Source organism: Atractosteus spatula, chromosome 7, assembly GCF_055471065.1.
Source record: "Atractosteus spatula isolate fAtrSpa1 chromosome 7, fAtrSpa1.hap1, whole genome shotgun sequence".
NCBI lineage: Eukaryota > Metazoa > Chordata > Actinopteri > Semionotiformes > Lepisosteidae > Atractosteus > Atractosteus spatula.
In genome coordinates this window covers 41668858-41696848 of record NC_142712.1, presented here as the reverse complement: position 1 = coordinate 41696848, position 27991 = coordinate 41668858, and the positions used below count along the sequence as shown (strand labels likewise).

General features: G+C 41.8%; 1 protein-coding gene across 7 annotated transcripts in view; it reads left to right on the top strand.

The window, feature by feature from the left end:
• foxp4 (forkhead box P4) overlaps positions 1–27991 on the top strand; it is a 135450-nt gene that overhangs the window by 97987 nt on the left and 9472 nt on the right. For all 7 annotated transcript variants that reach the window (XM_088920944.1, XM_088920943.1, XM_088920942.1 and 4 more), the window contains exons 7-15: positions 2878–3082; positions 6626–6730; positions 12294–12381; positions 16749–16832; positions 19244–19448; positions 20415–20491; positions 21218–21319; positions 26406–26527; positions 27138–27204. In XM_088920944.1, coding sequence (XP_088777070.1) covers positions 2878–3082; positions 6626–6730; positions 12294–12381; positions 16749–16832; positions 19244–19448; positions 20415–20491; positions 21218–21319; positions 26406–26527; positions 27138–27204 — 1055 coding nt within the window. The remainder of the gene's footprint in view (positions 1–2877; positions 3083–6625; positions 6731–12293; positions 12382–16748; positions 16833–19243; positions 19449–20414; positions 20492–21217; positions 21320–26405; positions 26528–27137; positions 27205–27991) is intronic.

Genomic DNA, 27991 nt, shown 5'->3' with positions numbered 1-27991 from the left:
AGCCATGAAATACTGGTGAATCACATGCTCGCATCCACAGCTGTGAAGAGGCTTTTAGACTAATACAGTGCATTTATAAGTTTATTTTAACTCCATGATATTTATACTTGATCTATGTTATTTTTTAAAGTGAGGAAAACAAAGACCTTCCTTTTGCCTAACCTCTACCCCCACTCTGTTTTTTTCTCTCCCTTTAATACCCCTGTGCGCTGAAAAGGTTTAGGAAACGGCTGATGGAAAGATAGTCCTAAAGAGCAACTGGAAGGTTGCAGGATGAAGGAATGTGATTTTTTAGACAGCTGTAAACTTCTGGCTTTGGCATCTTTTTGGCAGCCCTGCGCTGATTATGTCATCGTTTCGGGGGCCTGAAGAAATAATGAAAGTTCGGTGTCTCGCAATCCTCAATGAATCCCCGGGACGCGGAGCTATGGAATTTCCCTGCAATCCCTTTAAGAGAAGCGTTCCATTATGGCAAAGCAGCCGACCATGTGCATTCTTCTGTCTAGTCATGCTTGCCAGGCCTTTTCTTCCAGAGGCGAGAAGGACTAGACTTTCGCCTTATGAGCAATCCTTCTAGTGCACATGCATTTCCAGAGTCAGTTCACTTTTTCCCCTAATATTTAAAAGAAACAAGATGTTGAATATAGAAATCTGCTGGAAGGTTTTTCAAATGTTGTTTTCAAATTAAATCTAAACTTTCTTTTGTGTTTCATACTTTATTTTACATTTCCTAAAATGGCAAACTGCAGTCTGAGTGGTTCGGTGAGGATAGCATCATGTTCTTGATGAATTTGTGAAGACAGCGTCAATGTCACATCAGCAGTTGTCTCTCAGCTGCCCCTACCCCAGCCACAAGGCCAGCTCTCTTAGTATGTTAATCAAGATGAAAGGGGAAAATAAGTATTCCAGTTCTGTGGCGTTAAACGTGATAAGAATAGCTTTCACTCTCAACAACTGTCAGCCTGGCAGAAAGTGTTTTTCCAGCTTGTAGTATACTGTAACTCACAGACTTCTTCAAATTGTGTATCTCTTGAGCTGGACAGACATCGCTACTGCAAGCAGACGCACACATGTGCATTAAAACTCCTCATTGTGGAACGAGTGCCAGGAGCAGTGCTAGGAAACGGGAAACTGTGGGCAACTGGAGTGATCTTGGAAGCTTGCCACACAGGAAAAAGCCCCTAAGGCCCTGCTTAAAAAATACAGACTCGAATTAAACAGCAGGTAAAATTAATCTGAACATTTATAAGAGCCCTTCATAATAAGTAAACTTCAATATTAGCCAATTGCCCCCTTCAACTTATTAGGTGTAGCATTTGAACTTCTTTTGTGGAAGTTCACTGCTAGGGATAACGTATGCACATACATTACGTATGTACTGTATATACTTTTCTGTAGATATTTAATACTTTTTGTCAGGCTGTCCCATATAATGGACACGTAACATATAATGAATGTAACAAGCACAGCCAATTATCAAATACAAGCCCCATTTTTGCAATGTGAGGACTTTTGTTTTGGTGTTGCTTGGAACAAGAATATGAACGTACCAGACATTATATTTGGATTGCTGTTACGATGCTGACATGAGAGGTACTGTAGTGTGACCGACCAGGGCTTTAAGAATCTGCTTTGTGCTCATTTCAGAGTCCTGTTTTCCCATCAGTAAGTATGAAAAGAAAAATAAATAAAGCTACAAGTCTACAAATCATAACATTTCACTAAAAGAACAACAAGGGATTTGAATGTAATGCTCAGTGTGCTGCAAACCCATCCGATTCGCACATCGCGAGGTGTGATTTTAAAGGGTATTAAGAATCTTAGAACAGAAAAAGAAATCTGATAACAAATAATGGTGATATTTACTGTTTTTTCATTCCTAGGAGCTTTCCTTTACCATTTATTTAACGTTTCTCAAGTGATTTTGCCATCTAGTTAAGTGCGAAGCTCAGTGATCACCTTGCTTTATGAGTTACCATGCTAATGTCAACTTACTCACACGGTTTATTATCTTCTCAAGGGATGCACGGTGCCTACTGGCATCTGTTCAAGCTGAGAGATGATAAGAAGATGGGTGGATTTCCTGTAACACATTTTAATCAGATATCAGATAAATCCATTAGGGTTATTCAAGGAACAAATGCAGAGCTACCGTGTGAAAAATAGTATTCAAAAATGTAAAAGGCAGAGAAAAGAGCAGTGCGTCAATAAATTCATCCCCAGATTTTGAAAAAAGTCAAATTTGTTTGGCCTTAAATTAGCTGAGTAAGGCATTTGTGTCTGAGACATTAAACAAGCCAATCTTTTAATTGCTTCTTATTGCTTTCTCATCTTCACTGCCTTTTATTTTCCCATAAAAAAGTCTCTCTCCGTGTGCCGGGCAGGTTTCTCTCTGTTTGAGTGTGTGTTTGTCATCACTCTGTGGATACACTTGTACAGGATGTCTTGAGCAGTAATTTCAAACTCCCCAAATTGGTGATTCCTAAATGTTGATGTTGCTGTGTCCTCAGTGAAGTAGGTTCCTGGCCAGAGAGCGTATTCATTTGGTGTTTTATACTTGTGATTTTCGTTGCAAATGGGTGTTCCAGAAAGCCAGCAAGAGTGGTTTCATGGCACCCTGCACACATCAGAGTGACTGATTGAAGGACAGCATCTCAGGAGTTATTGGAACTGATTATACAGTGTGAAATTACTGCAGCCTGAGAGAACAGCTCAATTTCCTATTTAAATCTGTCTGTGTTGTCTGTTCTGCATGTTCCCTTCTTATTCAATTATTCAATCAAGGTCCGCCCTCCCTCCTGCCCCCCACCCCATCATTCTTTACACCGATGCACCCTTCCTGTCAGTCATCTTTACCCCCCTCCTGTGTGTCCACAGCCATGTGTCCCGCGGATCTCCAGCAGCTCTGGAAAGATGTGGCCAACGTGCAGAACGCCGAGGACAACATGAAGCACGAAGGCCTCGACCTGACAACCAACAGCTCCAACACTACCTCGTACTCGGCCTCCAAGGTCTCACCTCAGATACCGCATCACTCTTTGCCAAACGGACAGAATTCTGTTCACACTCCAAAGAGAGAGAGGTAAAAAATACTGCCTGCCATTTCTGTCTCTTGCTGCACAAGCGCCGTGCATGTTTGGAGTGAATCAAGGTACATGCTCTGACTGCAGGTTGAGCTGAGAGGTCCAGATTTCTCAAGCAGAGGCACACAGTTGTTGTTATTATTATTGGTTGACGCTTTTATCCGAAACGACTCAGGTTGTTGGGTTTTTTACATCCATCTTCTGGTACCCGTTCATACAGCTGGATTGTTTAGAGCCATCTAGGTAAACTAGCCATCTAGGAGTCCGAAGCCCTTCTGCTCCCTGATGCTGTCCAGCTGTATCAATTCTACTGGGGGCAGGGCTGGAGTGAATGAGCCTGAGGTCACTTGATTTCAGCCAAGAAAGCAAACCCCTGCAACATTCTGGGCCGCTGAGGTGGCGTGGTGACATCGGTGATGGACACGCTTCTCCTCCAGTCAGCGCTAGATCTCTCTTGCATTCCCGTACTTCCTTGTCAAAAGATGAACAGCTGGAGGGCAGGGCAGCTCTTGACTTGCCCCTGTGTGGGTGCAGAGGTCGCTGCACTGTGCCGAGACGCAAAGACATGACTGGAGACTCAAAATAGGGTGGGCGTACAATAAAATGTGTTTCTAATTAAAAAAACTTTACAGTTGTAAAGTTTGTCCCTTGTCCCTTTGATTGTGTAGAGATTAGATTTCATAATTAAATTTTGAAAGTTCTTTTCTTGGACCAAGCTTGGTTACCACTTGCTTATCGCCTACAAAATGACATTCCAGAGCCTTCCTGAGATGTGGTCTGAAGATACCAATAGCTGTGTGTGTATTCTTTCGTGGTGAAATTTCTCATCTGGGATTGTAAGATTACAACTTAAAAGCACCCAACACCCCCACCTCCTTCAAATCACAGCAGCAAAAAGTGCGATTGCACTTCAACCCCATGATTTAAGATGAAAGCAAAAATGCCGTTTCTCAGTAATAAACAGAGGAGGCTGCATTGATCACAGCTGCTGCTGTAGGGTATACACCTGGAATACTGTACGGTTTCATAGCAGTGTTGGGTTGGACTCCGTGGGCTGAGATGATGTTAGGATGGGGGGGGGGAGTGGGGGGCTGATTGGTTTGGAAGGGAAATTGGGGAGTGGGGGGTGATTGGTGTGGGTAGTGTTCACAGAAGATATTTGTGTTGCTTGTAGCCTGCAGCGCACAAAGCGTATTCTATCCATTTTCAAGAGCAAGACTCTTAGAGTGGATCTCCTCCTTCGTGAAGGTTGAGCCAGTGGATAAGCACTTCACACTGCACTCGAAAGCAGTTACCTGCTTTTCTCACATTCACTCACATTGAGTGAGTAGATACTGTGTAATGCTATGGCATAGGATTGATTAAAAATAGAAAAGGGAAGAAAGTACACAAGATACTGTGATCCTTTTGTTCTTAGGAACGTGATTGCGGTTATGCATGGAGAATCTAGAAGAAATTGGCAGTCCTTAATGTATAGTGTCTAGCATAAGTGGAACCTTTCTGAACTGAGTTTTCCACACTCAGAATTGGAGCTGTCTGGTTTGCATTCATTGACGTGCGACTGCAAAGACTAGCTGCATCTGTGAGGAAGATGGTTCTCGTTACCTTGCAGGGTGCTTCCGGAAGAAAGATGAAACATGCTGCTGTCTGAGTAGGCTAAAGGATAACACTGCATTATGGAGGATTTTCAGCACCATTTACAAAACTTTGAGCATTACTGTTCGTTTCCCAGAGCTGAAAAACCTGAAATTTCAGAGGCATTTGTCAAAATCCTGGGACACATTTCAAGAATCCGGAGAACAGTTTATAAGCTGGATAATTGTTAATGGATTGATATCTTGACTACAGTTTGCTGTACCTTTCTGTCTATACTAAATATGAAGATGCACTTTTGCTTTAAAAAAAGAAGCATTGTTTTTTGTAAATTTCCTGCATTTTTGTTTGTACAAGGTGGTGATTCCAAATTTGAAACATACTGTATGAGCACATTGCTGGATAAAGGATTCAGTAACATGTTCTTGGTTTAATAAGATTCAGGCTTCAATTTATAGTCGCCTTACTTTAACAGCTTCCATCGAAAAAGCACATGAAAATTGAAAGCAAAAGAGGTTTAAGTTCTAATCATTCCAGAGAAGAAATGAGACAGTTCCTGGAGATGAAACAAGCCGTTGTCTTGTACAAAAGACAAGTCCCATGACTTCTCAAGGCCTGGGGCACTTTAGCCTAAAGTTTAGGGTGCTAGTAGAAGCTAACAAGGTAAACAGATGCACCTTCCTCGCCAAATCGAATACAGGTTCGGCACCCAGAAGAGAGGCTCTCACTATTAAATAAAGACCTTAAAATGCAGAATTGCACTGAAGTTTTCTCTTTATTTTTACATTCATGTAAGGATGATTTATCTTTTAGGTTTAAAGTAGCAGGCAGGCTTTCAGCATTAAAAAATGCAATTAGCACAGATTTATTTTTAAATAATACACTTTTTCCTCATTTTTATCCCAACGTGTTTTCACAGTTCTCGCAGTGACACACAGGATTATAGGTTATGCATGAGTGTGAGAGTGTGTCTGCTGTGCTTGAGTAAACATTGTTACTCTTATTATGTTGCCATAATAAGGAAAAACACATGGGTTAACCTTTGAAGCCTCCTGTTTTGGGATTATTTATCCAGATCTGAAGAAACATCACTTTTTGTGAAAAAACCTTTTTTGTTTGTATGATGTGGTACCTGTAAAAGATTTTTTTCTTTTTTAATCCTGGAATTTCAAGCCATTGAGCAGCTGCAAAAAACCTTAACGGGAAACCTATCTACAGAGGCCAAAGCTCTTTTGTTTTAAAGCAAATGTATGAACAGCACAGGTGCTGTACAGTAGGAATGCCACCAACCATTCTGTCCTTTATACTGTATTGTCTTTCCAACAACTGAGGTCAGAGTGTAGGCCTGGTGATGAGCTCTTGTTAATGATGTTCTTCCTATAGTCTGGTTTTCAAAATCTAACACTGCTTTTTTGCTGTTCTGTTGGAGTGAAATCGTGTTTTTCTTTCAGCACATCAGCTCTGGGCCCAATCCTGGTTGTAGTGTTTGTGACTGTATGCATCAGTTTTGGAAAGGAAGTTGCTCATGTTATACTGGCCACTGAAACATTTCTCTTGCCAATAAAGGACAGGTTAACCAGCCGCTCAACGGGCCCAAAGCAAAAGCTGTGGCTTGTTTTTATGTGTGCATCATTTTGGACGACTGCTTCTGTCCTTTCTTCTTCTATTTCAAAGATACCCAACACCCTGACCCCAGCACTAAAGCACAATAGTGATGTGTCAAAAAACATGTGATGGCACTCCAGCTTTGCCCTCCATTTGTCCCCTCTGATATGTGAGCCAGTTCCCGTTGTGCTGCTGAGGTCAACTGACTCATACGTCCTGTTTTACGGGCCCTTGTGTTGACCCTGGTCACTTCTGTGTGTGTGTGTGCGCGCGTGACCCTCTTCCCCAGCCTTGGCGGTACTGAGGTGAGGTGGAGCTCATACTGTTCCTCTGCTCTCTCCCAGCTCTTCCCATGAGGAGCACACGGGCTCACACCCTCTGTATGGGCACGGGGAGTGCAAGTGGCCAGGGTGCGAAGCTCTCTGTGAGGACATGGGCCAGTTCATAAAGTAAGTAAATCCTCCTCCTTATTAGTATTGTTCTTCTTCTTTTTCTCCTTCTACTTACTCCTTACTTAGCCCATTTCTTCTTCTGCTGCTTCGTGTCTTTGTCTACTACTCCTTTTCCTCATCCTCCTTCATGTCTCTTCCCTGTCCTCCTCCTCCAGCTCCTGAACCGTCATAACTAGCGGGATTCTGCAGGATGGAAGCAGTGGTCCCAAACAAGAAGCCATTTTAGTGGCCTGGAAAGATGAAATAAAGAGCGTTAAGTGAACTCTGTTAGTGAGTTACTCAGTGCTGTGGCTGGGCTAAATCGTGCCTGTATGGCCCAGACTTGAAGCTTAGGGGGCGTGCTGTGGTATTGTAAGCTGGAGCATGTCTCTTATTTTGGCCTCCTCCCTCCATCTCCTCTTAAGGTTTGAAGATCTATATGAGCCTAGGAAATGTACACACTGTGAGCAGAGCTCTTCATTTTCTTTTCTTTGTTGGTAACTTAAAACCCATGGCAGAAATCAAAAATATATTCAGAAGTTTAGAAACCCCTGCTTATCCTTTCTCCATAGTTACAAAACACTCAGTATTCTTGTTTCTGGATCTGTCATCTCTGATGAAGTTAGGGCTGCAAATTGAAACATATCTCCTGCTATGTTAAGCTGTATAATGATAGTAATAATAAAAGCCAGAAGGCTGGTCTTACCGTACGCCATTCTTGTGTTCTGCACGTGGTTGTGAATATTACAAGACTTTACCCTCACATTTATTTTTCTTTTTTAATGATTGCTTTAGTAAACATTTCATTTCTCAAACAAATTCGGAAGAATGTAACACCCTTAAAATGTGCTGCTGTTTGCTGTTTTTAGAAGAACTGAACCAGAGGTGAGAGTGACCCTGAGCTCCATTAGAAGAGAGCAGCAATAACAGGGGTATAAACCCGATTTAAATAACTGGTAGATTTAAGGTGTAATTTAGGGTGAACTTCTGCTGTTTTAGCTGTACTTCCTCCCCATTCTCTCGTCCGCCTGGGTATCTCAAAATGCCCGCCTGTGTCCCTGCTCTCGGAGGCTCCTGCTGCTTCAGCTGCAGGTGTCTGGTGTTCACTCAGCGTGCCCGTCAATGACTGATTAGCTCTCTGCACTGACAAACCCCCTTTTCTTCCATCTCTCTGCGCAGAAGCAAAGGGTCAAGCAAATTGTTTTCACGCTTCGTCAGTAGTTTGCTTAATTAGCTCATTTACAATTAGATCTCTTTGTTTCTAGGATGCTAGCGAAGACATCAAAAAGGAGTCTGGATTTTTCTTCTCTCACTTTTCTTTCCTCTTTTCTTCATCCTTCTTTTTTTTTTTGTCTGTTTGCCAGTTCCGAGTCTTCAGGGACTAGGAAAAAAGAGCTAGCTGATAGCGATAAAGGGCGCCAAGATCTGAGCTCGCAGGAGATGTAAACACACCATTGTCTTTTTGTGTTAAAATAATTAGACTTCAAAATAGAAGGGCTGACAGGGTGGGTTGTCACTTGCAGTTGACTCAAGGCTCGTGGTCCCAGAGGCCAGGGCTCAAATCGTAGAGAGGGCTGGCAAATTCAGAGCTTTTTTCTTCTTTTTCATCCCCCCCACCCTGTATGTGTTTGGATTCCTACAGGATTTCCAGTTCTGGAAACTGGCAGTGGTGGTACCTTAATCGACAGCATAGAGGTTTAAAAGTTGCACCACGTTTCCACAAACCCTTAAAATATATCTACAAAAGAGTAACCTTCTTACAGTGGTGCTAGAAAAAAAAGTGTTTTCTAGATTGCTTTCAACAGGAATATGAAATGCCCTTCGTTTGTCAGGAATTTGTCAGCTGACAGAAAATTGGAGTGCTATCTGTAGCGCACACTCTGCCTGGCCGGTGCAGTTTCTGACCTCTCCACGCCCCCAGTGCCTCCTGCCCCCAGCTCCACCCAGCTGGCAGTCTGAGAGGGGGCGGCACTGTTGCTTTTATTAGTTCCTTCAAACCTGCAAGTGTCTGAACGGGTTACGCATTCATGTTCGTGAGTGAATGTATGAATGTACTTTTATAAGGGGATAAGAAATTTTCTCACTGGAACACCTTTCTGTGTTATGGTGTTTTAAGTCACTCTCAATTATGGGCACAAACTTTAAATAGCTCTCACAGCTTCACAACACCAGAAAGCAGAACCACCAACAGACCTCTAATTCCTCTGGGTCAGTATGGTTAGTCAGCAGCCCCAGATAACTGTTACGCCCTTATTACAGCTCTACAGTGCAACAGAACACTAACTTTAGCCAGTGAAATAAATGTATATTTGTATCTTCCAAGAAGATACCCCCTTCAGGGGTATGGGGTTTTTATTTTTAAGAGAAAACAGTCGTCATTATTATACATATATATACATATTAATATACATTATTATATTATGTGCATCTTTGTCCATCTCATTTTCCAGCACCAGTCCTACATGGTGCCTGGGTCAGTACCTGTCAAATACTACAGTAGGTGATGCATGGAAGGGGGAGATCAGAAAGATGTATATATACATCAAGAGATTAATAGATCTGTGCTTTAAAAGCAAACACATGGCTGGAGTCTGTAAAATTTAATGTGTCATTTTTTTTTCACTTAAGCCTAAAAGGCAGACAATAAAAAAAGTGCTAGCAGACAGGAGACGATACAGTTGGTGGAGAATACTGTGTCCCTGACAGTTCGTCTGAGTTCCTTCTCAGAGGAGAAAGGAGGTGTCTGGGAGGCCGCTGGCTTTTAAGAGAGCAGTCTGGCTCTGGGCCACAGGTTGCTGAAGATGCCTTCAGACCATTTGAAAATTATAAAACTCTTATTCTCGTCTAATCTCCTGTCTTTATTTTTTGGTATCCCCCCACCTCCCCTTCACCCCCCTCCCCCAAATCTCGAAACTGTTTAATGATGTTCAGTTTTCTCTGGCATGCTGTAGTACATATGTTAGAATACTCAGACCCTTTGTTCATCGGCTGTGGTTTTGCCTGTTATAAATGCAGTTAATCCCTGTCGGTCTGAAGTAAACAGTGCCTCATTGTTGGATATGATGGAAAAAATGTTGCTACTGTTTATTATAAAGCCATAAAGCGTTGTGGTTTGTAGTTATGTTCATAAAAAAAAGATTGGGTGAGATCATTTTTTTTATCATGCACTTCTGGTTAGAAACAGCTATCTGTTCTTCAGTTACCGCAGGATGACATCATTGTTGTTGTTTAAAGTTTTTGATAGTGAATAAGTCTCCATCCGTCTTTGAATTTAAAGATGCAGTGTTCTCACTTTTAATTGTCCGATGTGACTTACTCCTTCGTGAGGGAGGAAAAAATCTGTATAAAAGGGGTAGTCATACCTGAAAGAAGAAGAAGAAATGCATTTAAGAACTCAATTTGCTTGTTAAGATCACAAAATAATCAGTACTTTGATCTTCTGAAAAAGACAATTATTTCTTCACAAGTAGCTGTTAATGGAGAGTTCTGCTCCTAGCATTTTTAAGTTGATTTTGGTAAATGATGTATAATTATTAAATGTATTTTCCATTCCATTTCTGCATTAACCATATCTGTTGGATTAACCTGGCTTAATTAATTGGAGTTAGATGCAGAAACTCTCCTGTTGTCTTGCAGATTTTTGTAGCGAATTGGGCTTAAGTCTTTGTCTCACAGCGTAGCAATGCAGTGAATTTGGCTGAATGAAATGGTTACTGCAAGGCACTCTCACTTTTTACCCATACAACCTCGCCTCCCTTGAAAGGGATTGAAAGAAAGTGCAATAAAAAATTGAGAGGAATAAAAATGTCTTAGGGGCCAGCTCTGACATCACCGACCTCCGATGAAGCTCGGTTTTCGCCAACAGTAAACTGAAAAAAGTCGAGACAAATATGGAAATCAGGATGCGTTTGGCGTTGACGCCTGGTTTCTGGTTTGTTTTGGGATCCATGGAGTGTTGCGTTTTTATGTGGGTGGGAGAGGGCAGGCTGAAGAGATGAAAGATAGAACCAGAAGCCAGTCAGGGAGAAATCTCTCCCGCGATCGTCTTGTGCGTAAGGGGGCTGCTGGGTGAGATCACTGCTAGTGAGGTCAGAAGAGCTGCAGATGAGGCAGGCAGGAAAGGAGCCAAGCCCTTTCCCAGGAAAACCACACTGTCGCTTTCACAGCCAAGGGACCAGGGTAGGCGACAGCGGCAACAAGTAAATAACTACTGATGATTAGTAGGAGTGGGAGTGATTCAGTGGGAAAGATCAGGAGGTCTTCACTTCTTCCTGAAAGCAGGGAACAACAGTTCCGATTTAACCTAATGAAGCTTGCTCCACATTTGACTTGTACAGTATGCCTAGTTTTTTACATCCTTTTAATCAGGCTGCAAAAATCAAAAGTTTCTAAGACTGGCAAGTCTTTAAGATAAATACTTCAAATGAATGACATCATGTCCAGAAGTTATTCAGATCATTGTGCTTGAGAAATGTCTGTATTAAAAGCCAAAACAAATCTTTGTGACTTTGTACTCAGTGCCCTTCATGAGGAAGCCTGAATTTCGGTTAAAGGCATAACCTTTCTGCACAACGATGCCTTTAATATTTATCTTTGCGAAGGACAAAGATTTTTTTAAAAAGATCCTGGCTTGTGCCATGTGCCTGGCTTAGATTAAAAAAGGTTTTCTAATTTGAGTTCTTAAATTGTGGAGATGCTGTGTGTCTCCATGTGGGATCTGCATGTGCGTTAAAATGTCCTATGATCCACAAGTAAGATAAGATTTATTGTCCCCTCAGGGAACTTTTTTGTGGACACACAGCACTTCTGTACATTTAAATATAATGCACACACCCCAGAAAAAAAACCATTGCATATCCTCTATTGCACGTGTATAACACAAAACAACATATAACATTTATAACACATTACAAAACATATTGCACACAAGTGGATTCAGGCCATATTCTCACTAGGAAGCCTCTTTTGTTCTTCTCAAGCCAGCCATATATGCCCCACCACTGTTCATTTGATGGTTCCTGATATTTTGACCAGCGGGTGAACTTGCTTTACACTGTTGCAGGACAGGGTCTCGGAATTACATGAGGACTTTGTTTTATAAGCTGGTTTATAAGAAGCATACATGTGCCTTTCACCCCTTATCCTTTCATGTACAAATGTCTTTGGTGAAGAAAATAAACTTTATACAGCTTGTAAAAACTATTCCTACTGATGGAAAAAAATGTGGTGCTCTGCATATTTTCTTAAAACAGTCTATCACGAATTTCAATGGCTGCTGTTTGGATTGGAGTTCTGTGACAGAGACAGAGACAGAGTAAACAGTTATTTATTTTGATTAAATTATTTTAAGAAGCAAATTGCAAATCCAGAGTATTTTGGACGGGTTGCAGGAAGAACTTTGTGCCAGAAAGCTTTTTGATCCTTAGTGTGGGTTCTGCCACTGCAGCAGCTTTTTAAACGATGGACAGTAGTGGCGCAGACCTGAGCCCCTCGTCATGTGGCTCTGTGCTGCAGAGGTTCCTCGGCCTGCCTTTGTGTCTTTACTCCTTACTCACCTTGGGTCTCTGTATTGTCCTGTCAGGCACCTCAACAGCGAACACGCATTGGATGACCGCAGCACTGCCCAGTGCAGGGTCCAGATGCAGGTTGTCCAGCAGCTGGAAATCCAGGTGGGTGCAAAACATCTTATGATCACAAGACACTGCCAGCCTGGGGGCGTGGGAGCAGGGTGGGAGTGGGGGTGGGGCAGTCCAGGAGGATCTCTCTTTGATGTGAATGATCACACTGTCACTTGGAGTCACTACGCCTGTAATCTAATAAGAGAGTCTAAGTATTGTAAACATTGTTTTTTACATATTTGCATCCATCTTTCATTTATCTAATCCATCAAACATAACTACAGACATTTATGGTGATGTTTGTTTACCTATTTTTTAAATGTAGTTATGCTCTTTAAGGGCTGTGTAATTGGAAAGCAATAATTAGGTACTTTAATTTCAACTTTCTTTAAGGTGATTGAAAGCTGGAAGTTATTTATTTTAATTTGATAATATTTTGAACTGGTATTTTACTAAAAAGAACTAAATGGGGAGAAGTCTTGTTCGTCTGTTTCTTTAGCAGTGCAATTGCTTTTATTTTTTTACAGGTGTTACTTTAAGAAAAAGAAAATCTCATAGATATCAGTTATGTGGGTAGTTATATCAGATAACTGACGCACCTGTCTGCCAAGTCCGAGATAGCCAAGTAAATGAGTGAGGATTTTGAGTAAAAAAAAACACCTGCAATAATCAGTTCTTAGTCATGTTAAACTGGAAAACTGGAACTCGGTCATTTCCTTGTTCCTCATCATTGAAAACTTTTAATTGTTTAGATCCTTTCAGCAAACCATCATTCACTAATCCTCTGAAGGTTGTCTTGAATGGAGACTTTTTTGCTCCTAATCTGATAATCACAAAATTCAGCTAGTGTCACCATTCCATTCCATACCATCGAGCTGGTATTGTCTCCATTGAAATCGCAGCCAGGAGACGTGGTGGGGTTTGTGCTTTGTTTCCTAGAAGAGCTCTGGGGGGTATTTGGGGGGAGGGAGGGGTCAGATCATTTGTTGGTATTTCCGCTATGAGAAGACAACAAAGACTGGTTGGAAGGAGCTGTTTGCGATGTCCATTGCCAGTATAAACAGCAGACAAGGGCTAGTACTTTTTAGTTTTTTTTTGCACAATTTGTCACAATAAAAGTTGGAAGTTTACAGAAATTACTGGAGCTTGTAATAAAAAACATGAAAAAATAGGCTGGACACCAATTATTAAGGTTTCAGGGCCTCTCTCCCGCTGTGCTGGCTCAGAAAGTGCTGTTAGAGACGTGTAAGCGGTGTCATCTCTAATGAGACCTGAGACGGGGGGATGCGTGCGTTTCTTGGGTCTGTCGTTCCTCACCACACTAAACCAGACAGATGTGTCTTAACCCTTCCACCTCTGAAATCGCTTGTTGTCCTCACTCCCTTTCTCTCTCTCTCTTCACTGTCTCTTTCTGTCTTCTCTGTCTTGAGCAATGTCTGCTTCTCAACCCGAGCACCACATGTTTCCTCCTTGGTGGCTGATACCTGCTGTCCTTAATCTTCAAATAAGCAGATGCAGGATGAAACTGCTGAATTGTTCTAGGGCAGATTAGATATCCTGTGTGCTTTGAGCAGTTTCAGAAATGTGTGCTCGGTCCCAATAGCAGGGCATTACTGGGCTACATGCTCTCGCTCTCAAAGTTTTTGTCATTCTTCACTTTTCACTTTGATCTCGCCTACAATAAAGGCTTGCAGATTTAGACAGAGCTGAACTCCCTACAGTAAATATAATAGTTCATAGCCTGTATGCATTCTTCTTCACCAGTGTGCTCCTTTTCATGCTTTAAAGTTGTAAAAACAGATCTTCTTGTGAACCTTTGCTGAAACAAGGCCAAGTCACTGAATTGCAAACTGTCCCTACTTGAAAAAGTTTGTTTCCACAGGTTACTATAACTGTAGCATAAAAGTTTAGTGTAGACAACGACAAGGGTAGAAACAAAAGAAAGCTAAAAGTTAAATTGATTCACTACGATTTGAAGGGTGCAACAATTGTCAGTTAAAAAAATATGAATTGAAATAAACTTGAAAGTCAGGTGTTGCTTTGTGAAGATCATGCTTGTTCCCGTTTGGGCACTGATCATTCTTCTCCAGTTTCCTCGCCCCTTTCTGAATGTTTAGCACACTCCTCCCCTCCAGAGAATTGCTCAGTCCTGCCTCTTAATTGGCCACTTGTTGAGCATGTGTTTTTGCTCAAAAAACAAAGCACAACCACATAAACTAGTTCAGGTGGGTCTGAAAAGTCATCTCTATTTTAAGCACACAATGTTTTAAAAACCACAAGAAATGTAAAATGACAGTGAGGCAGCTAACATCAAAACAGATCATGGTGCTAAACATCTCTGTCCCACACAAGTCCCAGCGCCAGCCAAAAATGCACACTGATAGGAGAGAATCAGCCTGAATGATCTCGTAATTTCAGTTCTATGCCAGTGAGGACTTTAGCCATTGCACTGAGAGCTACTGTTTCAGAATTTCATGTGGAAGGAGGGGTTAATAACTGCAGCAGCACATTTAATCCAATATTCAAGGACTTCATCCTGTCTGTTTGTGTAAGGTTGTTAACTTTAGACTTTTACAGCCCAGAGAAAACATTGCTCAATAAGAGGTGTAGAATCAAAACTCAAGGAAGTTTCAGCCATCATAAATTTAATCTGTATCTTTGTGCCTTTCTGCTCTTGGTGCTGTTTATGTCTCCTCTAGTTTGTTGAAAGATATCTCCTATCGTTAGTGTAGCCCTTGTGTTGGCTGGAGGAGGTAGCCTCTTGTTAGCATTCAGACACTGTGATGCAATGCTGGAGTTTGTGACTGCAGTTTTGAGTGTGCCAGCAGTGCCTGAGAAAGAGTGTTGCTTATGTGAATCTCAGAAGACAGTTTGTGAGAAGGAAACACAGTGCAGAAGGACTCCATCTAGGTTTTGTTCCCACAGCAGCAAGAGAACTGTGGACTCTTTATCTCACAGTAATTCTGACCAGCACTGGCGGGGAGTTGTAGGTCCTTGGGTACATGGTTAGGAATGCCATATGTGTTTCAGCCGTAAAATTAGCAATTTAAAGGAAATCAGTTGGAGAAACCTGCTTTGATGCAAGTCTTTCTCCATACCGAAGATAAAGCTGAAACGTGGCACTACGTGAGGCACCGACAGGCTCAAAACTGAGAATGTCCCCTTGCATGGATTTTGCCCAGATCTAAAAAAAATTATTAAACAATTTACAATGGTTAAATGCTGTTTGTACAGGTATTTTATTTAAAAAAACTAAAAAATGCTTTACCTGTTAACGATCTCATTTCAGAATAGAAAGCGTGCTCTTCAAGGCTCTCCAAACCATTTTAATTGGTTTCACTAAAAGCGACTCAGTGTTTTCAGCACTGCTCGTAGCTCCTTTTCCAGGACTGTTTATCCCTATGGCACTGCTCAGAGCAACATGGAAAACATCAAGCAGTTTTTTAGTGCAGCCCATAGATGCTCTGGAGAGTGGTGGAGAGTGGGGATCAGCTTTTGAAAGCATTTCTGTAAAGTACCTAAACGGTTTCGTTTTCCTGGGTGCAGTTTGTTTGCTGCAGCGACAGGAATGGCTTGTCTGCCACTTATAGCAGTTTGAAATGTCAAACATGAGCAACTATTGCTGTAGGCACGCTTTCATTTAGCTAAGTGTGTGAAATTTAGTTTCAGTTTGAAGATGCTGTACTGTACTGTTGCTGTGAAGTGTGGTGTGAAAGATACTAAAGGGCTGACTTTTATTACTGGTCACAGACAGTACAAGCATTTAATTATACCAGCCAAACAAAACAGCCCAGCACACTCCTCAGCTCCTTCAAAAAGGTACCTTAATGTCCTGCTTGCAGGAAGAAAAACAGGTTTTAGAGTTAGGGAAATGAAAGGAATTAAGACTCACAGTCTTTCAATGTCCACCCATCTTTAAAAACTGCACCTCACCTTTTATGTGTTTGCCACACAAAGGCAATGGTTTACACCGATGAACACTTAAATTTAAATCTGCACAGTTTTGATGGTTCGTAAATATCTGACCATGCTCTTTTACAAAAAGCAGGATTAACTCATCCTTTGTATCCTTTTCAAACTGAAGGAGATTGAGCCCTTCTCAGGTTTGAATGAATGTATTAAACTGACAATTAAAAGAACTGAAGCTCTTTTAAAAGTCTCAAACAGAGTTGAGTACAAGAAAGCCTGATTCTTATTTTCAAAATCCTCAAATGTACTACTAAAGTCAACTCAGTGCACCTCTGAAGCATCAGTAGTGATATGTAAGCGGGGTAAAACTTGAGGAAGTGCAGATAGAACTTCTTTACAGAAAGGGTGGTGGGACCCTGGGAATGTGTGTTGGTTGTCCCAGGTCCCTCTCCCTCCTGGCCAGTCCTGGTGTGGTCAGGCTCGCTCAGTGTGCTGTGTTGTCTCTGCAGCTAGCCAAGGAGAGCGAAAGACTTCAGGCCATGATGACACATCTGCACATGAGGCCCTCAGAGCCGAAGCCCTTTAACCAGCCTGTGAGTATTACCAGCCTGTTTTCCTAAATGATACATTACATTCTGTTGATTCTTTCAAGGAGGTGCATTCTAAGTGTCAAAGCATCATCAAGTCATACATTTGAGTTTAGTTTTTCAATGTGCTCTATTTTGCTTCCATTCAGCTACCCATTTGTTTCTGTGAGATTCTTGTGATGTGATACTAAAGAACTGTGTGTGAGAGTGTATGATACTGCAGTGTCTTTCTGAGGTGGATCATACATTCCAGTTTTCCCAGTGACGTATGTTATCCTGCATGATGGAAAGCTCTAACAGCTGGCCCAAATCAGAGGATTGACCAAGCAACTCGGATACAATGAGGAATTCAGAAGTTCCAAAGCTTAAAGCACTTTGTATGCCCAGTTCTGTCCAGCAGGATGATGCAGCCTTTGTGTCAAAGCAACACAGCTTTCACCATTAAATGGCTGTGACTTTAGACTCCGCTGTTTTCTGTTTCTGTGCCACTGTTTCCTCCATACAGAGGAAATGTGTTGGAATGTCTATTAGAGAGCCTTAAACTCTAGAAGAACCTTTGAAAAATGTTTTAGACCAATGCAAGAATACAATGCTTTTAAAAATGATTGCTTTAAAAACTGAAAGAAATATAATGGAATTCAGAAATATTGAAATGTGATTACTTAAATAAAGTTTCATGATATTTTCACACTTTTCTCTTTGCCGAACCTGTAAGAAAATGTTTCTTGTGCTTTCCTGATTAGTATCACGCAGTCACATACAGTACCTCTCCATGCTGTCCTATGTTCCTAACACGTTTTCATTGCATTGCACTTTGTAAACATTAGCAATCAGGGGCTTATAAATACAATTAAATGTAATGTGTAAATCGTTTTTGTCCATATTGGCCTTTTGTCTAAAATGCACAGAAAAATATTGTGAGCATTACAGGGGAAAGGTCTCAGCCACTAATGTTTCAGTTATCACAGGCAATGCCCTGTTCATGAATGAAAATTCATCTATAACACCCGGTGCAATGCAATTACTAGGTATCTAATGAATATTTCATGGCAAGATTGATGAGGAGTCTTATTAAAATATGAAGACATTGAAATTAATTGTCAATTAGAAATGGAGTGTCTTAATTCGAGGGGATATAAATTGTATTGTACCGTGGCAAGAAAAGTAGGACGACTTCTGTTTGGGAGACAAATTTAGTGGATGAGCTGCCATTAGCACCTAATGGGAAATCAGAAACTGCCTCTGGCATCTGCAGAAGAGGTTCAGAGCAGCATTGGGGACCCAAGAGGAGCCAACAAAACAAAGATTGCCCTCAATTAAGATGGTCTGAGTTGCAGCAAAACTGGCACCGATCCAGTGTTAATTAAGTACCTGTTAAACAATTTTGCCCCCCTAATTACTCAAGATGGTCCTGGTTTTCAGTGCTGTCGGCGGAAGGGGTAGCCAAGTTAATTTATTGTATTAGTTTTCCATTTGCTCTCCTCTCCCACAGCACGTGCACATCATGATTTTAATTATAGCAAAACAAGCGGCCTTGAAAAGAAACTCCCGCGGAGACTTGGCGCGGCCGGAGACTGGTTTCCAGTCGTTTTCAGCTCTACCTAATTGGGCAGAACTGATCTGCAGTTAGAGAGAGATACTGTTACTGATTGTTCGGTAATGTGCTCTGTTGTTAACAAAGCTCATTTTTGTGTTTTTTTTTATTTTGTCTAATTATTGTTATGCTTCACACAAGGCCTTCTTGTTTGCACTCCTCGTAAACTGCTTTCTGCATGTTGTGTACGTGGATTTTAAGAACTCTGCTCTGTGTAGCTGCAGAGTGCTCACACAGTAGGTGAAAGGTATTTGGAAATGGTTGAATGATGTGACGAATGTAGGCCCAGGTTAAACCCAATCTGTGACCTACCGGCCAAGTTACAAGTGTAAAGCTTAATCATAAAGGTATGAAAACCTCTAGTTAACAAAAGCTTCCACTATGTTCTGGCTTTGTTATTGGCAAATGTGCAGAGGTTGGTGGTGTGGTGGTAAGTGCTGCTGCCTCACAGCTCTGGAGTCGTGGGTTAGATTCTGTGCCTTCAGTATGGAGTTTGCATGTTCTTTGTTTTTTGTGCAAGTTTTCTCCAAGTGCACTGCTTTCCTGCTACACTCCTGCTGTTCAGGTGTGTCTAAATTGCCCCCTGCATGCATGTGTGTGTGTGCCCTTGATTGGGCTGGTAGGTTGATGTCTTGTCCAGGGTGTAATCCCGTCTTGTGCCGTATCCCTATCCTTCTGGGATGGGCTCTGGCTCTCTGTGACCCTCTATGGATAAAGTGGTTGCTGAGAATACATGGATGTGCTAAAGTTGTGATCAGGACAATGTTTCTGTTCTTGTTGTCATACATATTGGTAATTGTTATGCTTTCTCCTGTGTCTGCAGCTCAATCTGGCCTCTAGCGCTTCTCTGTTGAAGAGGGAGGGCGACACGTTCCCAGAGGGGTTACCTCACCCCCCCACCTCAGCCACTGCCCCTATCACCCCTCTGCGCCAAGGACCATCTGTCATCAGCTCCTCCAGCCTGCATAGTGTGGGGGGACCCATCCGCCGCCGGAACTCCGACAAATTCTGCACCCCTATCGCTTCAGGTATGGTTCTGGGCACAGATGTATAGACATGGAGGATACAGCATACAGGTATACTGAGTGCAATACACACACACTAAAACAGTGCAGACCAGAGAGCATGCTAGCACAATGTGCACACAGGTACAGCACAGTCCATAAGCTAATGGTGTACAGTGTGCAAAAGAGTAGCTGACAGAACAGCGTAGAACACTTTGTTGTACAATAAGGTGCAGCATGTAGTATGCTCACTGACACAGTACTCTCTGAACACACACTAACACAGTATACACACTCACAGTGAGAGTACAGCACAAAATACAAACTCTGGTACTGCACACAGCATGTACCATGCACACAGAGTTCTACACAGTGCTTACTCTCTGACACTGAGAGAATATTGCAGAGTATCACACTCTTGACAGTGTAACCACCACAGCGTACCTCTGTTGACTCTGATGCTGCACCCAACAAGTGCTGCACAGGAAGCACTTCAGTCTCTGTGCAAAAAGGTTCCCTAACCCGCAGTTATTTTTTGTGCCACACGCTTACTGAACAATTAATTTGCTTTAGTAGGGACATCCTAATTTAGGAACAGTAAGGTAACTTCAGCCTGAAAGATCTCTTCTAAATCACTAACACATCTGGTCTTACTGAATGCAACAGGAGCAACTCTAAAGAAAAACATTACATTTGACCATACTGTACATTTGATTGTTCTGCATAAATACATGGTGATACTTTGGGAGATTGTGTTTTTAATCCCAAAAGCAAATGCATATAGAAGGCAGACATGATAATTATGGAGGAAGTGTAGGCTGTGCTCAGATGTGTTCTACTCTAGGACAGCCCAGATGTGAGTCCAGTTGCACTCCAGGAGATTCAAGAGCTTTCCTGTCCAGCCAGGCCTGGAATAAAAAAAGCAATAGGTTCTACAATGAAAAGTGCAAATGAAGGAAGGAAAAGGAAGTTCTGTATTTTTTTCCACAGAGCTTGCACAGAATCATGAATTCTACAAAAACGCTGATGTCAGACCTCCCTTCACCTATGCCTCGCTCATACGACATGTAAGGAAGCCGTTTTCCTTTTTTTTTGTCTGGTGTTTTTAAAGAGCTTGATTTTAAGTTGATATCTGGTTAAGGAAAATGGTGTAGATATTCTATAACATTTGAGGTGTTGGGTATAGCTAACCCCTAGTTAGCCCCCAGTTACCTGAACAGGTAATCCAAATGTCAGTGACATAATTATTCTGCTATGTGCACATCCTCATCTTGTTCAGTTGGCTTATGAGTTAGAACCATCTTTCTTTTTTACATGAGAGGAGCGACAGTTCACACTGCTGTCCTACAGCTCCATAGTCCTGAGTTTGATTCTGGCCTCAGATGTCTGTGTGGAGTATACATGCTCTGCCTACATTTGCATGGGTTTGTGCTGCTGGATCCCCCTGACCTCCAGAGGCGAGCTGACTAGGTGTGACTGGCTAAGATAAATCCCCTGTTTCTGCATGGCCCTGCAACGGGCTGGCGTCCCATTTGGAGTGAGGAGAGCAATCACTGGCTCTAAGTCCTGCCTTGCACCCTGTGTGTATGAGTTATGCTCCTGCTTGCTGGATTGATAAGTAGACTCCTTCATTAAAACTAAGTTCAATAAATTTGTTTCTGAAAAAAGGCAAATTTGAATTATCTTGTATAGCTCTCTAATTAGAATATAATTTTTCTTCTTAGAATAATTTTTATTTTTTTTAGAAAAATTTAGGTGCCAGATTGTTCATTCCTGCTCTTGCTCTCTTTCAGGCTATATTGGAAGCCCCAGACAGGCAGTTAACCCTCAATGAAATTTACAACTGGTTTACACGAATGTTCGCCTACTTCAGGAGAAACACAGCTACATGGAAGGTAAGATAGGGCTGTAAGATGTTCACACTCTGGTCAAGAAATTCAAACAACAGCTGCTCTCCCTTTGACTCTGTCAGGAGGTTCGGGACTTTGAATGAACTGAGCCCCTGGCAGACGTCCTCTGGTCTGAGCTGAGCTGAGGATTGACCAACAAAACTGTGAAAAAATCTTTTCTGACCTAAGTCTAGATTCTTTCATCAAAGTTTAAAAACTCATATTGTCCTACAATAGTAGTGCTATCACTGCTTCAGCCTAGCTTCCAAATCTCTGCTTTCATCTGTCATTATTTAAAGTCCATACTGTATATGCTTTGCTGAAAAAAGATCATTAAAGCAGTATTCACTTGGACTAGTTGCGAAAAAGATAAATCATCATGTTGAGGTCTGACAGTGCACAAGGCAATGTAGCATGCAAATGTGTATCCATTTCTAAATGCACATTGAGGTATATGATAATTAGAGTAAGGATTAGTAAGGCACAAAGCACAGTCATAGTAAAAGCAGAATAAACCACAAAGGGGTTGAACATGGCAAAGACATGAAAAACTGTTACAATATGGTGCAAATTTACCATGGAAGGCTTTCAGCAGGATATTTCTACATAAAGTTAGGAAGGTGATTAATGGACGTGCTGGCTCCAGGTAAATTAAACAGGCTGCTCTCCAGTCGGCTCCCCTTTCTGGCCCGAAACAAGAGGCATGAGAGTGTTGAGACAGCCGCAAAGCTGCCCCTCCCTTCGGGCTCTGTTGTTTTGTTTGATTGTAAAAACAGAACCCTGTGTCATCCGCTGCCAGCAGTCCCTCTTTGTCCCTCGTCGCGTTTGGCTCCGCCATGCTCGTTGTGTGGAAAAACACATTTTACAGTCGGATGCTGGGAGTTTGTTTTGGAGGCGTGCTCAACTTAACTGGCGCTTGCGAGCTTAAGGTTTTTGGGGAAAACCGGTTCGGTGGAAGAGAAAAACGCTAAATCCTTTAAATAAATATTGTGCACTGTAGCAGCAACATTGCCAAAAAATGCCAGTTAAGTTTGCATATAGGGAAAAAAAAAAGAAATTTGGATGGATGTCATTTTTATTGGCTGTAGCAGCGGAGGACTGCATTTGAATTTGGGACTTTGTGTCACACTTTTAGAGATCTATCAGTCCCCTTCTCAGCTCTCGGGTGTAGCGCAGGGGGAAAGCTGGCACAGGGCATGCTTTCTGCTTTCAGGTGCCATTAGTCTGTCGCCTTTTCGATGTCTTGGATATGCACAAAAACACCAGCACTCAGCTGCTTTGCATTTCATTTTCTGCCGAAGTCAGGAGAATTCATTGTGCTTGTGCCCAGTGACAGGAGCTGAGCACAGGCACTGCTAATACCTGTTTATTTTGTGCCCCCCCCCACCCGTTTTAATCTGACAGCAGGAGCATTACATAAATTCACCATAAGAATAATAATAATTCCTTATCTCCCAGTTTAATTTGAAGACGTTGATTAATGTGCAGTTCTCGGGCTCGGGAGATCGCTCTATCTGCGTGTGCGATCGAGCCTGAGGGCTGCGGAGAGGTTTGTGTGCCCGAGAGCAGACCAAGGCCTGGGAGAACACTGAGCTCCTGAGCAACTGAGCAGCACCCCATGGCAAAGTAGGCGGGCAGCCCTAGACACGCCTTCCTTTTTGGCTGTTTTGATCTTGTCTCAGTTTGAGAATCACTTGGAGGCATATGCCATCAATCCCTGCAGGGTTCTTCATAGTACCAGCAAATACTTCAAGGAAATTAGGCTGCAGGCTAACAAGAGTTGAGTTACAACCCCAGATAGAAATTCCAAAATGGTTAGGGGATTATATACCCAGTACAGTGCTGCCTTTTCCTTTGCAAGGTCATGCCTGTTTAGAAGCTGGAAAGAAAAATCGTAACTTGTGTTGTTGCTTTTGCAAACGTTGAAGACACGTCTAAGACTACTCAAGGAATGTACCATGCATAGTAGTAGAGTTCAGTCATTCTCCATCCAGTCTGAATTCAGATTTTTTACATTTGTGCTCAAAGCCTGAAAAATTATATTGAATTATCCAGACCTCTCTCCTTAAGGGCCATAGATAAAGAGATTCAGACAAGCAACACACTTATACCTAGCATTAACATAAAACCCTAGATGTAATCTAACAAATCTATGTCCTGCAGACGATTTGTTTGTATCTGCAATAGATCGGACAACACACAATACAGAAATAATATTTTCCAAGATCATTGTAAAGCAGAAAGAATCTGAATTTGTCTTCCATACCAAACATTATACTGGTATTTAGCTAGATCTGCTTTTCTCAGTGGCTCCTTTGTTTGACCTGAGTGCGCCCCTGGACTTGACATGTGGCAAAGGCCCTGCTTTGCTGTAGAAGGCTGCAGTTATTGGGTCTCATTAAAAATTCACACATTCCAGCCTGGACTTTGCAGGTGCTGACCCAGTTCTAGGGAAAATTCCCACTAATTTGTGTGACTTGTCCCTGGGAGAGGAAAGGGAATTAGGAAACGGAGAGATGGGAGGTGAGTCTGACACTGCTGTGGCTTAATGGCCTCGAACCAGCAGGTGGATAGGCAGAGCCAGGTTGGGGGGTGAGGGGGGGCGAGCTGGATATCTTTAACAACTCATTTCACATTTATGAAACTTAACAATTAATGGACTCGCCATTTCGTTCCAGGAGGACAGAACCTTTTTTTCTCTTGCAGAGTCGTTTTCATCGCTCAGCCCTGTATTAAATATTAAAAAGACATAACTGGCTTAACAGTATCTACATTTCTTAAACCTCCTGTACCTCAGAGAGTAGACTGATTAAAGGGCCAAATTTAAAAATACATCATATATGTACTTTTAAATCCCTGCTGTTTTCTAGTGCTACCTGCAGATGGAAATATGAACGTCCTTCCTTCTTGTCTTGAAGTATGCTCACATACACTGGCACTAACATCAAGGGCTTTCAACTGTTTAGACATACAATATTATACGCTATTTTGTTCGACTCTGGAGTACATGTAAGATCAACCTCCGTTTCCCTTTCAGACCTTTTATCACAATAGTCCGCCTATATCTAAACACTTGGTTGTTTGTTTGTGTCTAGTGAAAACCTGTTTTGAAGATGTAGTTAAGGTATTAAGTCATTGACAAATGAATAGTTCTCGAAGCTGCATGAATGATTGGTTTGTCCAACATAACTTAAGAGGAACTGTGAATCAATTGCCTGACAACATTTTTATAGATAGTACTGGCAATGATACACTGTATCATATGAGAACTAGACTTGCAATATAAAAACTATTTATAATCCAGTTTTATTGATGAGGGTGATGGAGAACATTTATTTAGGTGTTCAATAGATATAATGGGTTTGATTCTCAAGTAACAGAGAGATGTCAGCATTGTGCGCAGTGACTGTTTTTTTCATACCTCTTAAACGCGTTTTTTCCCCCTGCTATTCTTGGGCGGTTGAGGCATTTTGTTTATGTCTGCAGTGTCTGACCCCCTCTAAATTGCTGCTAATGTTTTAACTGGGAGAATTAGTCTTTCATCACGAATGGGAATGCAAATAAAACTCGCGAGGTGGCTGTCTGAAATTGGGGTCATACTAATTTGCAAAACTAAGCATCATCGCTTCTGCGTGAGGAAATTTATTCAAAGAAGGGAGGCCTAGTCTGATTATGGCACTTGTAATTATGGTTAGGAGTGATTCCAGCCTCAGCATTTCTCCCTTATGGATTAAAAAAGCGTGTCAGAAAAAATACACAGGATTTAATTATACACGAATTAAAATTGGTAATGAAATTGGGCATGAACAAACTACAAATAGCAGATGAAAAGGAATGTGCCTCCCTTGGGGGTGTTATTCTAGATAGTGGCTGATTAGTGAAATTTAAAAGGGGGGGTGGGGAGTGTGTTCATGTGTGTGGGGGGGTAACATCTTTGTATTTTAGCATCAGAGATGGCACCTATTTTCTGTGTCCTAGTACCCACTGTCTCCCAGTACCCTCCAGCTTCTCGCTGTTTGCATCGGTGTAGCATCAGCGCAGTGGGAAATACTGGCAATAAAACACTGGCATGCATCGAAAAGCTTTTATATGTATAAAGAATGTAAGGAAAGTGATGACTAACAGAAATCATTTGAGATACACTCCTATTTTGATCATGTAATCCTATTTTATCATTCTTTTTTATATATAGAAAGAGAAATAGATATAAAATACTCTTCTCATTTAATCATGCTAAATACTGTGATGGACAGGACACCAGTCTAAGGTGTTTCCTGCTTTGCACCCGTTGCTTGCTGAAATAGGGTCTGTCTCCCCCTGCACCCTGAATTGAAAGAAGCAGCTAGAAAATGGATGGATGGAGCCCTGTAGCCCTGTAGAACATATTTCAGAATAATTTCTTATTCATTTCCATCTGCTGGGAATTTCTGTATGATCACTTTTGATAACTTCTGAATGTGGGCCGGTTCCTCCACTGTCTGAGGCTACAAGTGCAAGGTGCAGTGCTAAATCACCTAGTAAAGGGTAGTCCAACTCCAGGCCTGCAGGGCCTGCATGTCTGTAGGTCTTCACTTTGTCTCAGTTCTTGGCAAGATAAATCAGCTGGTAATTGACTTAATGAGGCTGATTTACCTAAAATCTCCCAGCTCTTCGGGTGCTGCTGCTCTAACTGTGGTTAGACAACTGGGGAGACAAGGGCCTGTAGACACTCTGGCCTTTCAAGAGTGGATTAGACCACCCTGATCTAGTATCTTTGTCCAAGGTGGAGTTTCTTCTCCATTCTTTCTCATCTGGCAACTACAATGATTTTGTAAGATTGTTACCAAATGTTTTACCGATTACTACACTGGTAACTGGAAGAGAGTAGTATGACTATGACCTCTCATTAGCAGTGTAATTCACACTCTGAAGTCACCAAGAGCTGAGTTCAGAACAGTAGGTTAAGCCCTTGGTCTTTCCATGAGAACTGGAACCTCTAGATACACAACGAGTAGGAGTCTGAAATCAACTGTTTTTACATTTGTTCAGTGACCTCTTCTCTGTCTCTTCCTCTCTCTTTTCTCCCGCCCCTGACCTGTTTGGCATCCTGCAGAATGCTGTGCGCCATAACCTGAGTCTGCACAAGTGCTTTGTGAGAGTAGAGAACGTAAAGGGAGCCGTGTGGACAGTGGATGAAGTCGAATACCAAAAGAGGAGACCACCAAAGATGACCGGGTAGGCACTTCAGCTGTCCACCTGAGGGGACCTAAGAGACAATCTGCCTCACAGGACTTTTTATAAAAAAAAGCCTTGCATTAGAACGCTTGACTTAAAAGGAACATGGCCATCTTCAATGCAATGCACATTTCCCCAGCCAGCAGAGACGCTTAGCAGCAGAAACAAACTCTGGCAAGAATCCCGCAGTCGTAGCTGACGGTTATGAATATGGTGTGGAGCTGCGGAAAAGCACAGGAGCCCTCTTGGTCTGTCCAACTCAGAATGCTGTAATGATGGATGCAGTCATAGAGAAGTGTACTGATATGTTTAATGATTGACCAGGCTTTCATCATTTAAAAAGGAATCTGAAAAGAACCATTTTATTGTTGGATTTTAGAATTTATTCTGTGCCCAGTTTGCTTCCATTGCACACTCCAGATGTTATGTGGTTATCTTAGGGGTCTGATGAAAGACATCAGGAATTGTTGCAGATGTGGCTTGATTTGATCAGAAGTAACTTAATGTTTAACTTAAATGCCATTGAACCATTTAAAATTTGTTTTATTCTTTTTTACTAATCAGAATTGAGTAACCAATCTCTGTATCTTGTGTTTTTGTGATTTTCCAGAAGCCCAACATTAGTAAAGAATATGATTTCTGGCCTTGGTTATGGATCGCTGAATGCCAGTTACCAGGTGAGTGTGGTGGAGGAGTTGGTGTGATGTTTCAGTGGGCTGGGATCGGCAGTCCAAGGGCAACTAATATCAATTTCCTGTTGTAATTAGCACATTGCAGGACAATCCCCCCTCCCCATCTATTCGAAAGCAGCTTGGGATGATTTATGGCGTCAAGTGTTTGTCAATTAAGGTCAGAGCATGAGATTAGTGTCTGTCCTGGAAAATCCATTTTACGGCGACATTAGTTTTGCTTTCAGATTTTAACTAATACCAATGGAAGATTTTTTTTTAGGGCTGAATTTAATATTTCATGCCTTTGAAGCCATGTTGCTATCAACCGTCTTTTACAGATCCATATAAAAGAAAAAAACAGTTTCTTTTCAGCATTTGTCACCTAGCCTTAATCGTTTTTAGTAAGTTGTTCCTGTTAGCTCCCTAAACCATCTTGTTAAGATACATTGCTGCAAAGTTGATTAAGGAAAGTTTGACCTGATATGACCACCCTTGTTGTCCACCAAGCCACTCACAATCTACAGACACAGAAACTCTTGTGTGGTGCTGCCAATACAGGTAATTATTTACTGGAACTCAATGACTTGAGCTCCAGTAGAGCTCAAGAGCATCAAGGAGTTCATCGTACGCAGTAGGCTGTAAGGCATTGCTCTGTGACCTCTGCAACTGGCAGCATTTGCCATAGTTCAAAGGCGTCCTTCAGGAACACAAAAGACAACTTGTAGGAAAAAAGGAATAAAAATGACTTTGCATGTCAACAATGGTGCCCGAGCAGTTTTAGTGCTGCGATTGA